At 37.9% G+C, this 13,894-nt stretch overlaps 1 protein-coding gene across 2 annotated transcripts in view; it reads right to left on the reverse strand.

Moving 5' to 3' along the window:
- Positions 1–630: 630 nt before the first annotated feature.
- The window catches only part of TBC1D12 (TBC1 domain family member 12), a 41,895-nt gene continuing 28,631 nt past the window's right edge, over positions 631–13,894 (reverse strand). For both annotated transcript variants that reach the window (XM_054163449.1, XM_009897787.2), the window contains 10 exons: positions 12,649–12,731; positions 10,668–10,785; positions 9,265–9,371; positions 8,560–8,640; positions 6,549–6,643; positions 5,731–5,802; positions 3,714–3,842; positions 3,297–3,406; positions 1,323–1,581; positions 631–1,098 (listed from right to left, as the gene is read on the reverse strand). In XM_054163449.1, the coding sequence (XP_054019424.1) occupies positions 1,030–1,098; positions 1,323–1,581; positions 3,297–3,406; positions 3,714–3,842; positions 5,731–5,802; positions 6,549–6,643; positions 8,560–8,640; positions 9,265–9,371; positions 10,668–10,785; positions 12,649–12,731 (1,123 nt within the window). In that variant the 3' untranslated portion in view covers positions 631–1,029. The remainder of the gene's footprint in view (positions 1,099–1,322; positions 1,582–3,296; positions 3,407–3,713; positions 3,843–5,730; positions 5,803–6,548; positions 6,644–8,559; positions 8,641–9,264; positions 9,372–10,667; positions 10,786–12,648; positions 12,732–13,894) is intronic.

Below are 13,894 nucleotides of genomic sequence, written 5' to 3' on the forward strand. Positions count from 1 at the left end.
TTTCAGTATTGCACACTAATAAAAGATAGTTTCAAAAACAATTGTTTGCATTATTCTGAAGTGGTAAAAGTGGCTGCTCCTTTGACAACATAAAGTCTGCAGATCACTTTGTCAGTTTCTAGTGTTCACCATTACATACAAGGATTTCTTAGTTGGACATGGCTCAACAAAACAAAGCTTCTGGTGGCAAAACTTTCACAGAATACTCACTCCATTTTTAATAAGCTCCACAACCAATACACCAAAACAAACGCTTAACACCACTCACTTTGAAAGCTGTACACTGAAAATAAAAGCCCTGGTGGTCTCACCACTGTTTAAAATTGAGATGATTTTTTGCTCTAATGGGTTTAGACACAATACTTCCACAGTTCCTGAGTTAATTACATTTGCCCAGACTGAAGAAGGAAACTGCAACTTAAAAAACAAAACAAAACAAAAAAACCACAAGTAAGTAAGACAATATCCCTTCCCAAATTTTGAACTGTCTTGCACATAAGCATACCAAACAACCTTATTTGGTCCTCAATACTTTCAAATGGTTAGATTTGGAGGTAATATTCGTACCACAGCATTTGGTTCGGATAGCATTCTTAGGGCCTTAAGATTTAGCATTTCCTTCATCCCCCCCCCCCCACAAAAAGTGCCATTGTGGTATTTGTAAAAAAAGTTATGCCTCAATTTATTTATTTTTAAAGTACCAACAGAAGTTATTACAAATGTTTATTGCATTGAGCTGATTCCTTTGAAGTATTAAAAATGAATTCCCCTGCTTCTCAGTTTCATAACTTTTAGTATTCTGTGTGAAAACAAATCTTCCCACAACAAAAGCTAATACTGGCAAAAGGGTGAAGATTTCATCAGTTCATTACTTCATTGTGTTATTTTTCCACCATTATTTTTCCAGCTGTGTTATTTTTCCATCTCATTTTCACATTTTCTGTAGTGCTTTTCCACATAGAAGTGATGTGAAACCTCCTTTGTCATCAAGTGGTTTTCCATTTTCAATTGACCTCAACATCACAACAATTAGCTTTTCAGTGCTGGGCTGTGGTTCTTGTCCCCTTCTTTGTTGTCCTTCATCAGTGAGGCAAACACCTGGAAAAGTAAATTATTTAATGAATATAAAAACCCCAGCCTTATGAAAAAGACCAATATTAATCACCACATTATTAGCATGGCCATTTCTAGAACAAGACACTGGAAAGGAAGTGCCCACTGCTCAGAAGTCAGACATACAGAATAAAGTAGTCATTAAATGACTCATATACTTCTGTGCTGACATGTCTGTTTTTATACATATTTATCTCCAAGAAACTCACCTGTGCCCACTTTTTGTTACTATTCTGCATCTGAATAGCTGCAATACAACTAAAAAGTTTTTCTGATGTAATGTCTTCTGGTAGTTTTGTTAGAAACTGTGCTATATGAATAAAGTCCATCTGTAGGAGAATATCTTCATATAACCGAAGGATTCCCAACCCTGTCCTAAACAAAAATTCTTCTCCATCTCTACAGAAAACATCCCAGACACGACAGGCCAGATCAAGTGGTAACGACTTGCTATAGAGGGTAAAAATCCTGCAATTGAGAAGAAAAAGAAGAATTACAATTTTAACCTATTTCAGAAAGATGAAAAGACAACCTTTTTTTTGAGTGACACAAAGGTAAGTACAAGTTATTTTGTATGTTCTTATTTTTTCTGTATTTCAAAGATCTGTAAGTCTCTACTTTGTGAAGTCAGGGCTCCTACTCTGAATTCTCTCTTTTTCTGCTACACGAAATCCTCCATTAGAGAAGTTGCAAATAACTTTACACTCAGGTGTACAAATAAGAACTTCATCGATGAAGTTTGCAACTGTGTAACTTAGCTCTAGCCACTTTTAAGACACACAGTTTAACAGCTCTGTTAATTTGTGTCCTAACTAAATCTGATGCCACAAATCGTCTCAAGAGAAGGCTACATCCCACTAATGGACTAAATGAGAATTCAGTAACTACAGAGTCATGACACATTTTGAATTTCTCTTCACCTTAACATCACTGAAATCTAAAGACAGCCCATGTTCTATTCTTACTGGGAACAGTCCAATTGCATTTCTTATTACAAAGTTTATTTTTAAAAAGTATTCATTATGCATGAGTGGAGAGTTCAGTCTGCAGTATGTCCTACATTGTAGAACCACTCCCATAAATTTGTAGGGGCTCCTTTGATACAGAGCACAGTGTTCTCCATTTCCCCAAAAAATACATTGAGAAGTGATTTGGGAACCTCAGAACACTCCTTACAGTAGACTAGCATAACTTCTACTATTCTCCTTTCATAAAGGAGTTCTCTCTATATCAAGGCCATCTTTGGAACATGTGCAGGAATAAGAATCTTTATTTTTCACAGCTAACAGAAAGCAGAATAGTCTAGTATGTTGTACAGCAGCTCTATTTCCACACCATACATATATCTATACCTATACTGATCTGTCTAAACTCTCAGGACTGTAGCACACTCCCAGCACAATGTGGCTATTGCATAACCTGATCCTTCAAAGCCTTACTGATTACAGTTAAGCCAATCTTATAGCTGAAGCTCCTCATTCCCAAGTACTCAGATGTCATTACATGTTTATATTATTTAATTCTACCCAATTCAATTTACTCTGTTAGAAACTTCTAACCCCATCCTACGTGAAGCACATCCTTATCCACACACATGTATGAATAGACATTCTGTATTTGGCAGCACTACACACACTTCAAGGATGCTGGCATTACTGCCTTCCATTGCAGGCATGTAATGTAGTTTGAATATTCATTACTACAAAATGTTCAGTCTGTTTCCAAGTTCATCCCTTCCCAAACCAGATCCTACATCTCATGCTCCTTCCACTTTGAAATCTTTATTCCTATATTCATATTGTCTTCAGCAGCTGATTACACTAATTTCATCAAGTCACTTACAATCAGTCATAAGACAACTATAGTGTAGTAGCCTTCTCTCACCTATTTATGTTACACATAGCTGGCTCTTACTTGGGAAAACAAGAAAATGAGACCCACAGGAGTACTGTGTGTCTTGTTTCCTGTCCGAGTAGATGTTACTCCTAATGCTGGTCCATAAAGTTTGAATCCTGCCAGAGGAACTGTGGTTGCACACAACAGTTCATCATGATTTCACAAGACTTAAGACAACACTTCCTGAATGCTTTTTCCTATAATGCTGCATTTCTATTGCTAAAAAATCTAAATGGAAAGTGTTCCAACAGTTCTAAGGTTAGGTTTGCTATGTTCTCTGAACTCACCAGTCTATCAAATATATGTCTGGGGTAAGACTGTATGATTTGAAATGAAGAAACAATTTGGGAAGATTTTCTTCAAAGAATACTTCAAAGGCTGCAAAGTATTTCAGCATCTGTAGAGACAACAAAGTACTTCATAAGCAGTCATCAAAATAACGTGTGGTTGTAAAACAGCTTAATGCCCACCCAGAACTGAAGATGTCAGCACAGCACACCATGACTTTTTAGGAAATACAATTAAGTGTTTCTAGAGGAAAAATCAGTACAGTAGAATGCATTCTATGGATTAGTATCTGATACTCTCAATTTTGTAACCACAGGTTAATGCTTTCCATTATTCAAAAGGAAGACATAAATAAATCCACTATGCCTCAAGTCAAAAGAATACTATGGTTCGAAACCAGAAAGTTGTGTGCATACCATGCTGTGATCCACACGGAAAAAGGCCAGCTGGCATGGCTTGTTTAGAAGGTTAGCAAAGGCAATGAAAGCATCTGCCTCTTCCAGATTGAGAATGAGCACAGCAGCAATGAAGGACATCCCTTGTACCTTCAAGTGGGAAAAGCATTGGGTAAATAGAGGTGAGTAGGTTCAGGACATTTTATATCTCTGGAAATGCAAATATATCAAATACCATTGTATAACTTGTCCAGAAACAACACAGACAAATCATTTTTATGCATGCAGTCAATATGATTTCAGCAACAAGTAAGAGCGCTTCTTCAGATGCTGGTTTTAGGTGCTTGATGAAATTCTGTGAGGTCTCATGATCTCAAGTCCTCAGGACTTGGAATGCAAGAAAGTTAAAACCACACAGGCTCAAGAGAGTTCATGAGAGACAAAACTTGGCCTGACATGGAGAAAAACATCACATATGGGACAGTTTAGACCCAGATAGATATGTTGGAATTGAGACAAAATGCTGCTTCAGAACGGTCAATACGTCTCTTTCCACTTGCCAAATAGTACTTTTTCACACACATAAAATTCATTTTAAGTGGTTAGCTACAATGCAAGTTTTCAATTTTTCCATGATTACTCTCTCAAAAAAAAAAACCCTTTAGCCTGCAATAAAAATTAAGAACATTACTTTTCTAGTTATTGACTTGAGATCTATATATTCATTATACTAATTTTACCATTTTGATGATGATTATTCCACTCTTTGCAGGCATTTATGATGCCTGCCTCTCATTTGAAAAAATGTACTCAGTATTTCAACCAGCTGGGGAGAAGAGTTTGGTTATGTATCAAAAACAGTAAAGCAGCTTTCCATTTCTCTATGAGAGACTAAATTTACTGCCATATTACACTAAACCCAAAAAATTTCTGATCAGAAACATCTAGGATAGCTGTGTCCTTAATGAAAAAAAAGACCTAGCCATGAAAAATTAGTTATTTGCCTTTTAAAACTCCACCCAGAGAACAAGTAATCTCAATCTGCAGCGTTTGTAATCTCACTTAAGAGTATGGGAAGGTTGCCACAAATGAGGTCACAGATGACAGAATTCAGGGATAAAAAACATTTTAACATGAAAAACCAAATGGACACTGTTGCAGAGTCCCAGGCATGTCTGATCTAGAGAAAACACACCCTGTGCTAAATAATCCTTTGTCGCATGGATCAGACTTAAAACTTCTCAAGTTCTTTTTAACCCAGAAGAGATTAGGGCTTGTGATGGTCTAGTCATGAGGTCTGTGGTGACAGGTTGGACTCGATCTTTGAGGTCTCTTCCAACCTTAGTGATACTGTGAAAGGTGTTTCCAGCTACACCCAGGAACACAGACAGAAAAAGAAGGGGGAAAGAATCTTTTTGTTACTTAACTTCTTCTGTAAAATGACTTAATTTAGCGAGATGTTCAGTTTAGTTAGGTTGCTTGCCACGGTTTTGGAAGTTTTTTGTTGTGAGGTTTTTTGGTTCTGTGGTCTGTTCAGTTTTACTGTTTTTAAAACCACAGTAATGTTTGCTGCAAACAATTTTGCCTTCACTGAACTCAGGTGGAGTGGTCAATCTTTGACAAGATGACACCAAAATAAAGAGTTTCTGGATTTTAGGATATGCAGTAGTGATTCAAAGAGCATTGCTATGGAATTGGCTGCAGTGGGAGCAACACTAAGACAGAACAGACCAAGTGCTCACTGGAAGTCCTCTAATGTGTTTTGTTTATTTGCTTCTGTAGATATTCTGGATCTGTCCAATCTGTAACACCTTGTGAACACTTCTAGTTAAAATTTTCCATGCAAGCCAGAAAGCATGCTCATCCTTGACACTGAGCACATTTCATTGTGGCTGCTATGAAATTACTAAGTGCCAACACTGAATCATCTCAGTGCCAGTAGCATGAAGTTTAGATAAACTGCTTATTTAACACACTCTAATATACAACAGCTTAAGCTTATTTGTTATGTTATAAACATTTGACACTGAATACTCACATATCCCACATCCGGTCTGTAACATGTGTATGCTCCTAAAACACTGTGCAGGAGATCATGATAAGGACCACCCTAATTCGAAGGGAGGTAGGAAGGGGGAAACAAACAAATAAAAGTTTTTTTTTCAAAATTGCTTTATAAATATAGGAAGGTAACTAGCCAGTATTTTAAGATGCAAATGAGCCAGTGAACTATTGTTTTGCTCACATCTTGAATAATGCTAGCTTTTACCTTAAGTATTGCCATATATGCTTTTGAGATGTTAAAGGGGAAGTAACAGACCAATAATTCTATGAAATAATTAAGTGGAAATCAACACATAATGAAAAAAAAAAAAAGGGGGATACACATCCAGGGTTGGCTTTTTCCTTTTCCAAGATAGTGGGTGGCTTAATTTCTAGTACCACAAGTTGATATATAACAACAGAGCATGTTAGTTTATTTGCGTATGTGTTCATAGATCTGTATCTACTTATATATCTATATTAAAAAAACAAGTCAAAGACTGAAAATGTGTACTACAACCCATAAAGATTTCTGCAGCAGCAGTGGGAATATTCTCCTTTTTGCATGTAAGTTCATAAATATCAACAGGAACCACATGAAATTTTTCCAGGAGAAGAAGTTTCATAGCCCCTACTCTACTCTCATTAAAAAAGGATGACTACTTGCTGTTGCACACAGTAAAGAACCAATTTTACTTCTGTTGTTTCATACAACTTCTAAAAACTACTCCACATTTAGCCAGCTAGGTTTCTTGTCTTGTTTAACTATTCAGAAGTTTAAACTTGTCCTAACTAAATTTACAGAAATCTCACCTTCTGGAAAATATACAGGGATGGAAATGTGCGTGATATATCCAACTTAATCAGCTCCAGACTGGCCTCACGATCAGCAACAGAGGCACCTGCATCTGCAAGCAAAACCGACGCTTATTAAAACTGATAGATAAATTCTAGACTTCAGAACAAAACTGCCACAAACAGATAAAGACTTTCATGATCTAAGGAAAAAAATGTACTTAGTTCTAAAATGGTCTGCTGACATCTGGGATGTCCCAGCAACTCCAACAAGTGAAGGAAAGGGTCAATAAATACTACCTGTCTACTCCTTTTAGTGTTCTGTACAACATTCTATCCAGGCTCAGGCTGGCCCTGGGTTCACTAGAATTCAAACTTTGCCTAGCCCAGTTCTCAAAACCCTGTTTTCTTTTTTATATTCTACTGTGACTCCAGTTACTGAGCCTGTGCAAGAGCACAGAGTAAGAGCACTGCTCTTGATCTAAATGTCATTAAATGAGATCTCAAGTTTTTCATTCCTAATCAACATATTTGCTGGAATATAATATGTACACTAGAGGGGAAAAAAATTAGATCACAAAAACCCAGTACTTCTTCACCTGCAAAGTCAGCACACTATTTCAAAGTCAGGTATTTCTCATGTCTCGTTTTTACTGAAGGTAACTAAAATACAATATACAAAGAAACTTCACTGAAGTTTCCAGAACTGACACATAGTTACCATCTGTACAAGTTACAATAATTCTGAGCTTCTGTAGTTCTCATTTAACTATGACTTATTATTTTTTTTTGCATCCTTAGGACTGGCATTCTTCAAATAGCAGGAAAGAAGGCAGCATTCACTGATGCAAATACTAGTGATAGCAAGTAGAAAACCATGCAGCACTTGGGGAAAAAGTTCCTTCGGAGGGCATAAACCAGTCAAGAACCATCTGGGTAACAGAACATCACAGAATTTGAGGAATAGGCTAAACAGAAGATGCTCCACTGAAGCCTGGAAACCAACACTTCTTTCCAGTCCTCCTAAAACTATAAGATGCATTCAGAAGTGAGTGAAGCTGCTGCAAGGTGTGTTAGGAGAATATGGGTGAAAGATGGCTAACATTATTACAGATAAAGTGCTTACACAACCTAAAATAAAAAGTTCAAGAATTGCTGCTTAATCTGTCCTCTTTCAAGAGGAAAAGGCATTATATTGGACAGCTTGTGATAATTTCACTTGGAACAGTATCCATTTAGAGTGATTCCCAAGGAAGATGAGAATCTTGACATACAGATAACATGGAACTCCAGAAGAGTTGCTGAGGATCTTTTGAACAGATCTGGTTGCCCAGAGAAGTTGTGAATGCCTCATCCTGGGAAGTGTTTTAAGACCAGGCTGGATGAGACCTTGAGAAACCTGGTCTAGTGGAAGGTGTCCCTGCCCATGGCAGGGGGGTTGGAACTAGATGATCTTAAAGGTCCCTTCCAACTCAAACCATTCTATGGTTCTTTGATTCCATATAACACATTTTGATTAATATCTTGTCTTCAAGACACAAAAAGGTATTTCTTGTGCTTTAATCTTTAACTGCCAAATTAAAGTATTAAAGGTACTTGAACAGGAAAACCCCTCAGAGCTACTAATGTCAAATGAGGCTAAAATAACTGATCTTCCAGGCTTTGCTACTAAAGATTAGTAACGAGCACAATGGGTTGTCTTGCTTTTCAACCAGAGATGAGAATCCTATTACTCATAAGTTTTCCCTTATTACTACCTTTCCCAGAACATCTGGCACAATCAGAATGGACCCTGTTCCCTTTCATTTCCATCCAGAGGAACTACATTTCCAAAATAAACAAATTACCTAAGCTTTTCACCCCACTCAGTCCACACTTCCAGGAAAATAGAGAACAAACAAACTCCCAACCCAAGAGGCATTGCATATGCCTCAAAGATAAGCATATTTCAAAGATAAGCATATTTACAATCACATACATAATTTCTTATAAACAGTTAGGAGGCTGTCTAGCATTCAAGAGATCTCACCTTCCACATCATTCTCAGAACCTGTCTCGCTGAAGCTTTTCCATCGTTCCTTAGCTCTCGACAAGAAGATTTCATATAGTTCTGCATGGAAGCAAAACAAACCCAACAATAAAAGAGGAAGAGATAAGTAAGGAAAACACCAATCCAAACCAAAAGCACACTAACTGTTCTTGGCTTTGGTTTTGTTTCTTTGTTCCATCTTAACTACTGGGGGCAAGGTGAGGAATCTGTTCAATGGTTACTGCTTTTATAATGCGCACTGCATTATTCTCTCTCTGTGGTGAACATGTAAATTACAAGAGGGAAATAATGGCTTAAATATTTTTTTTTAAATAGGTTATAACTCTTCTAGCTCATTAAAATCATTAGTTAGGAAATAAACAAATTCCTCCTTCCACTGCAAACTTACAGATTCTTGACTTTCAGCACAAAAATGCTGGGACAGGTCACAGGGAGAAGGAAGCAACCCCTTAACTCTTAAAACACTAAAATGTAGGGGGGGTTCTTGTAAGAAGGTTTTGAAGTTTCCCTAATGTACCAGGATACGCTCTCTAATTGTAAAATACCTGTTCCTAAGGGGGCAAAATGTGTTCTTCTAAAAACACAAATACAGTCTGATAATTATTTTATCAAAAGTCTGTATTTCTCTTTGAAAAAAATTACCAACTTAACTTTGCATTTAAATGTGATCTGTGTAAGACCTACCAGGAGTGATATTTAATTCATTTCCCACAGCTAGACTCCAAACTTTCCCACGTACACTTGGGGGTAATCCCTGCCACCACAGCTCTCGAACCCTTCGGGTAGCACGCCTAGGCAAGGTGAAAAACAAAACAAAACAGGAGAAAAGCCACATACTGGATTTCTAAAATCATTGGGCAATTTAGATGCAAAACCACATACTATTTCCCAAATCAGCATTCATAGATCCTAGAATTGTTTGAGTTGGAAGGGACCTTAAAGATCATCCCTGCCATGGGACACCTTTCACTAGACCAAATTGATGAAGGCCCTGCCCAACCTGGTACTTCCAGGTCAGGGCATCCACAATCTCCTGGAGCAACCTATTTCAGTATCTCACCACCCTCACTGTAAAGAATTTCTTCTTAATATCTAGTCTAAATCTACCCTTTTCCAGCCTAAAGCCATCATCCCTAGTTCTACCACTACAAGCCCTTGTAAACAGTCCCCCTCCAGTCTTATTGTAGGCCCCTTTCAGGTACTGGAAGGCTGCTATAAGTTCTCCCTGGAGTCTTGTTTCCTCCAGGCTGAACAGCCCCAACTGTTGCAGCCTGTCCTCATACTGATCATCTTCATGGCCCTCCTCTGGACCCACTCCAATAGCTTCATGCCCTTCTTATGTTGCAGGGGCCAGAACTGGATGCATCACTCCAGTTGGGTTCTCACAAGAGCAGAGGGAAAGAATCACCTCCCTTGATCTGCTCACCACTTTTCTTTGATGCAGCCCAGGATATGGTTGGTCTTCTGAGCTGCAAGCGCACGTTGCCGGCTCACGCTGAGATTTATCATTAAACAACACCTGCAAGTCCTTCTCCTTGAGACTGCTCTCAAGCCATTCTTCACCCAGCTTGTGCTTGGGATTGCCCTGACCCGGGTGCAGGACCTTGCACTTGGCCTTGCCAAATTTCACGAGGGTGGCATGGGCCCACCTCTCAAGACAGTCCAGGTCCCTCTGGATGGCATTCCATCCCTCCAGCATGTCAATCAGCCCACACAGCTTGGTATCATCCACAAACTTGCTAAGGGTACAGCTAATTCCACTGTCCATATTGCCAACAAGGATGTTACACAGCACCGGTCCCGGTACTGATCCCTGAGGGATGCCACCCAAGGATCCAAGGATCTCTGCTTATGCTAAAGCCCCATTAAAAAAAAGGCAACCAAAAAACCCCAACCAAACACACACAAAACCACAATAAAACAAGCTCATGGAAAGCCACATTTCATGCTGCTCTGTAATGACTGCTTTATCATAGTAACATAAAATGACTTCTTGACAAATCAGAAAGGAAAGCAAGGTATGTGTGTTCTCTGTTTCCAGAGGAGAAACAAGCTGGCCTTGCATCACAACAGAACTTCATACTTACATGCCTTCCCAGTTAGGTAGGATTTCGTTGACCCAAATCACCATAGCACTAGCAATATTCTCCTCTTGCTTGAAACGTTCCCTCATTATTTTCTTCCTTTTATGTGCTTCTTTAATTTCTGTTAGGCATAAGATGTTAATAACTATGTATTAATTTAGGTAAATTATTAGGTAAATAATTCAGCTATTATCTAATTACATAGATGTCTGAAAAAGACACGGGTAAATTACAGTTGCACACGAGCTAGCTAGTACTTATTTCTGTTTATTGGAGATGTATTTCTCAGGTAATTTTTTTAATTTAAGCTAAGTTATTTAAATAAATAGTGATTTAAACAAGCAAAAATCTGTCCAGAAACCTCACTGCACTCTTTTCTGCAGCATACAGAGTGACTAAAAGGCAGGCACATCAGCGCTGTTTTTTCTGTCATGAATTTCACACCCTCACTACCTAAACTTTACTTATGACTTAGAAGAATCACCAATAATTATAGATTAGATTATTAATATTTTTTTCCTAAGTTAATTTCAAAATTATTAAAATTTTACTGAAACTTCCATCAAAAAGGATTATGTTGGATTTTTTTTTCCTAGAAAGATGAAGTGAAGATGTGAGACAAAGCTGCAGTACTGGGTCAACAGATGAGGATTCTGCCTTCTCCTACAATAGGATCATTTGTAGATCCCTCTAACAAAACAGGCTAATAGAAGGGCAGAGCAGTGCTATCTTGACATCAGTAAGAACCACTGTGAAAATGAAACTTTCTATTTATGCATGCATTAGACACATCAAAGGAGTAAATATGTCACCTCTTGTAAATGGATATGGCTGACCAGCTTCATTAAGTTTTTACTAAAGCTTTGTGTGCATGGCAACAGTTAATTTAATGGACACTAGGGTGCACATACTGAAAATACTGCATGTGGCTAATCCTCCACAGACACAGCCAGAGAACACAGACCACAGATGACACTTTTAAAGATGCAAAATACAAGAGTGAAATGAGTTGTCAAATGCCTCGGAGTTTTTATTACATTTTTTCAGAGTAAGTTGCCACAGATCCATAGAGGTTCAAATCAGTTCAGAAGTTTGTATCTTTCAACAGCCCAAGGAAAACATGCAGCAGAGATTCTTAAAATAGCTTATTCCCTGCATACTAGACACGAGACCACAGAAGTCCTCTCAACAGCTATTCATAGACTGACAATACCAGATGCTACAGATATATGTTTAAATTAAAAAAACAGATCTAGTGGGACTAGGAAGGATCACACAGATAGCAGCTTGTTAGGAGAATAAAAAACCAACCAAAAACCAAACAACCAAAACACAAAAACACCCACTCAAGTTTTCACTTGTCTTCATATTGAAATAGATCTCAAATTCACAAAAAAGCAGCTCTTTAATCAGTTAGCTTTATTGTACTTTGTGTCTCAGTGGTAACTGCAGCAAAACAGATTGAAAAAGAATTTGAATACTCAAAAAGTTTATAACAGATCAAATCACAAGTAGCTTAAAAAAAATCATCAAGTTTCTACTTAAAAATTAAACTGACTACTGAACCTAGTTATGTTCACTGTGGTGGAATAAGAAAATGATTTGATCATAGAATGGTCTGGGCTGGAAGAAACCTCCAAAGGTCATCTAGTCCATCCACCTCTGCAGTAAGCAGGGGTATCCTCAACTAGACCAGGCTGCCCAGAGCCCTGTCAAGCCTCACTTTGAATATCTCCAAGGATAGGGCTCCAACCACCACCCTGGGCAAGCTGTTCCAGTGTTCCACCACCCTCATAGTAAAGAACCTGCTCCTAACATCCAGTCTAATCGAGCCCTCTTTTAAACTATGTGCACATGTCAGAGAATAACCTAGATATTAAATGAGATTGGCCTCTACTGTACCTACTAGCCTACAAACCTGAAATTATTTTAGTTCTACTGCACAGCTAAAAATAATTACAGTGATTACTGACACCTGACATACCTCGTTTTTTTGCCTCTGCCACCATTTCATCATATTCTTGTCGGTGACGTAAAGCCTCCTCCACTGATTTGGCAGGAAGATTTCTGAAAACAAGTTGTTCCTGAATTCAATACACATAAATGACATTCCAAACAATTTCAAACCAGGTTCTAACTTGGCTTCTCGCTAAGGTTAACACTTGGGGTTGTCACACTCCCAGGGTTTCAGTCACAGCAGTAGAGAACTACCAGGTGTTTACCGCTTCTATTTAATAGTTCTCCTATAGCTTTCCCCAAAGCAGATTCATTAGACTTATTGAACATCTGGAATGATATTAAAATGAAGTTTGCACGAAATGAAAAAGGGAAATACTGATATTCTGTCTATTTAGTCCATTTTAATCATTAATAAACCTGCGTATCAATATCTTCATTTGAAATCTATGATGTATTTTCAATAAAAGGCACGGGGGGTTAAGTCATCACTATTAGCCCTTTAAAACTCCCACAAGAGAACATAGGTTTATCAAAAGGAAGAAAGGCTAGATCTACTCTACCTAAGAGCTAAAGCTAAATAGCCTTGCTGCAGTGCTAGAGGTTCACCACCTTAAAATGTGTTTAGATTTTTTTTGACTGCATAGTGATCCTGTGATTGCCAAACACACTTCCTTTTGACCAAGTAGACTCATTCCAAAACAAATCAGAACATGTTTAGTCTAGACTACTTTGGTTCAAAATAAACAATTTCCACCTCCTCTTATACAAGCAGGAAAAAAAAAATCACTTTATTAATATTGCCATTGAAAGTGAGATCAGAATCTGTCTTCAGGGGATGAGATTATAGCAACACATTAGGCACTCCAAAACAAGTAGAAGTGTAAAAACATAAGTGTGTTAGTTTGTGAATTGTGACATTTTGGAAGTACAAGAAAGCATCAGCAAACCACTTATTGCATATCTTATTCACTAGTATAGATCTTTTTTGTTGCATCTTCATCTGTTGTTTCCTTGCCTTCAGCTGTACTTTTAAAAAGCCACAAAACCATAATTGAAACAGGAGCGTGGAACAGTTTCAGTGAACACTATCATCTAGGTACCAACAAAACATTTAACTGCAGCTTTCAGCATTTGTGACAGGAAGGTACTTCTTGTGTTTCAAAGGCAATTCTTCCTCCTCTTGATATTACCTAGCTAATATTTTTTTAAATTCTGTTTTAAAAAAATCTTCTGGAAAGCCAAGTGCAGGTTTGCTGAAATGGCAACTGCCC

This window comes from Dryobates pubescens, chromosome 8 (assembly GCF_014839835.1).
Source record: "Dryobates pubescens isolate bDryPub1 chromosome 8, bDryPub1.pri, whole genome shotgun sequence".
Taxonomy (NCBI): Eukaryota; Metazoa; Chordata; class Aves; order Piciformes; family Picidae; genus Dryobates; species Dryobates pubescens.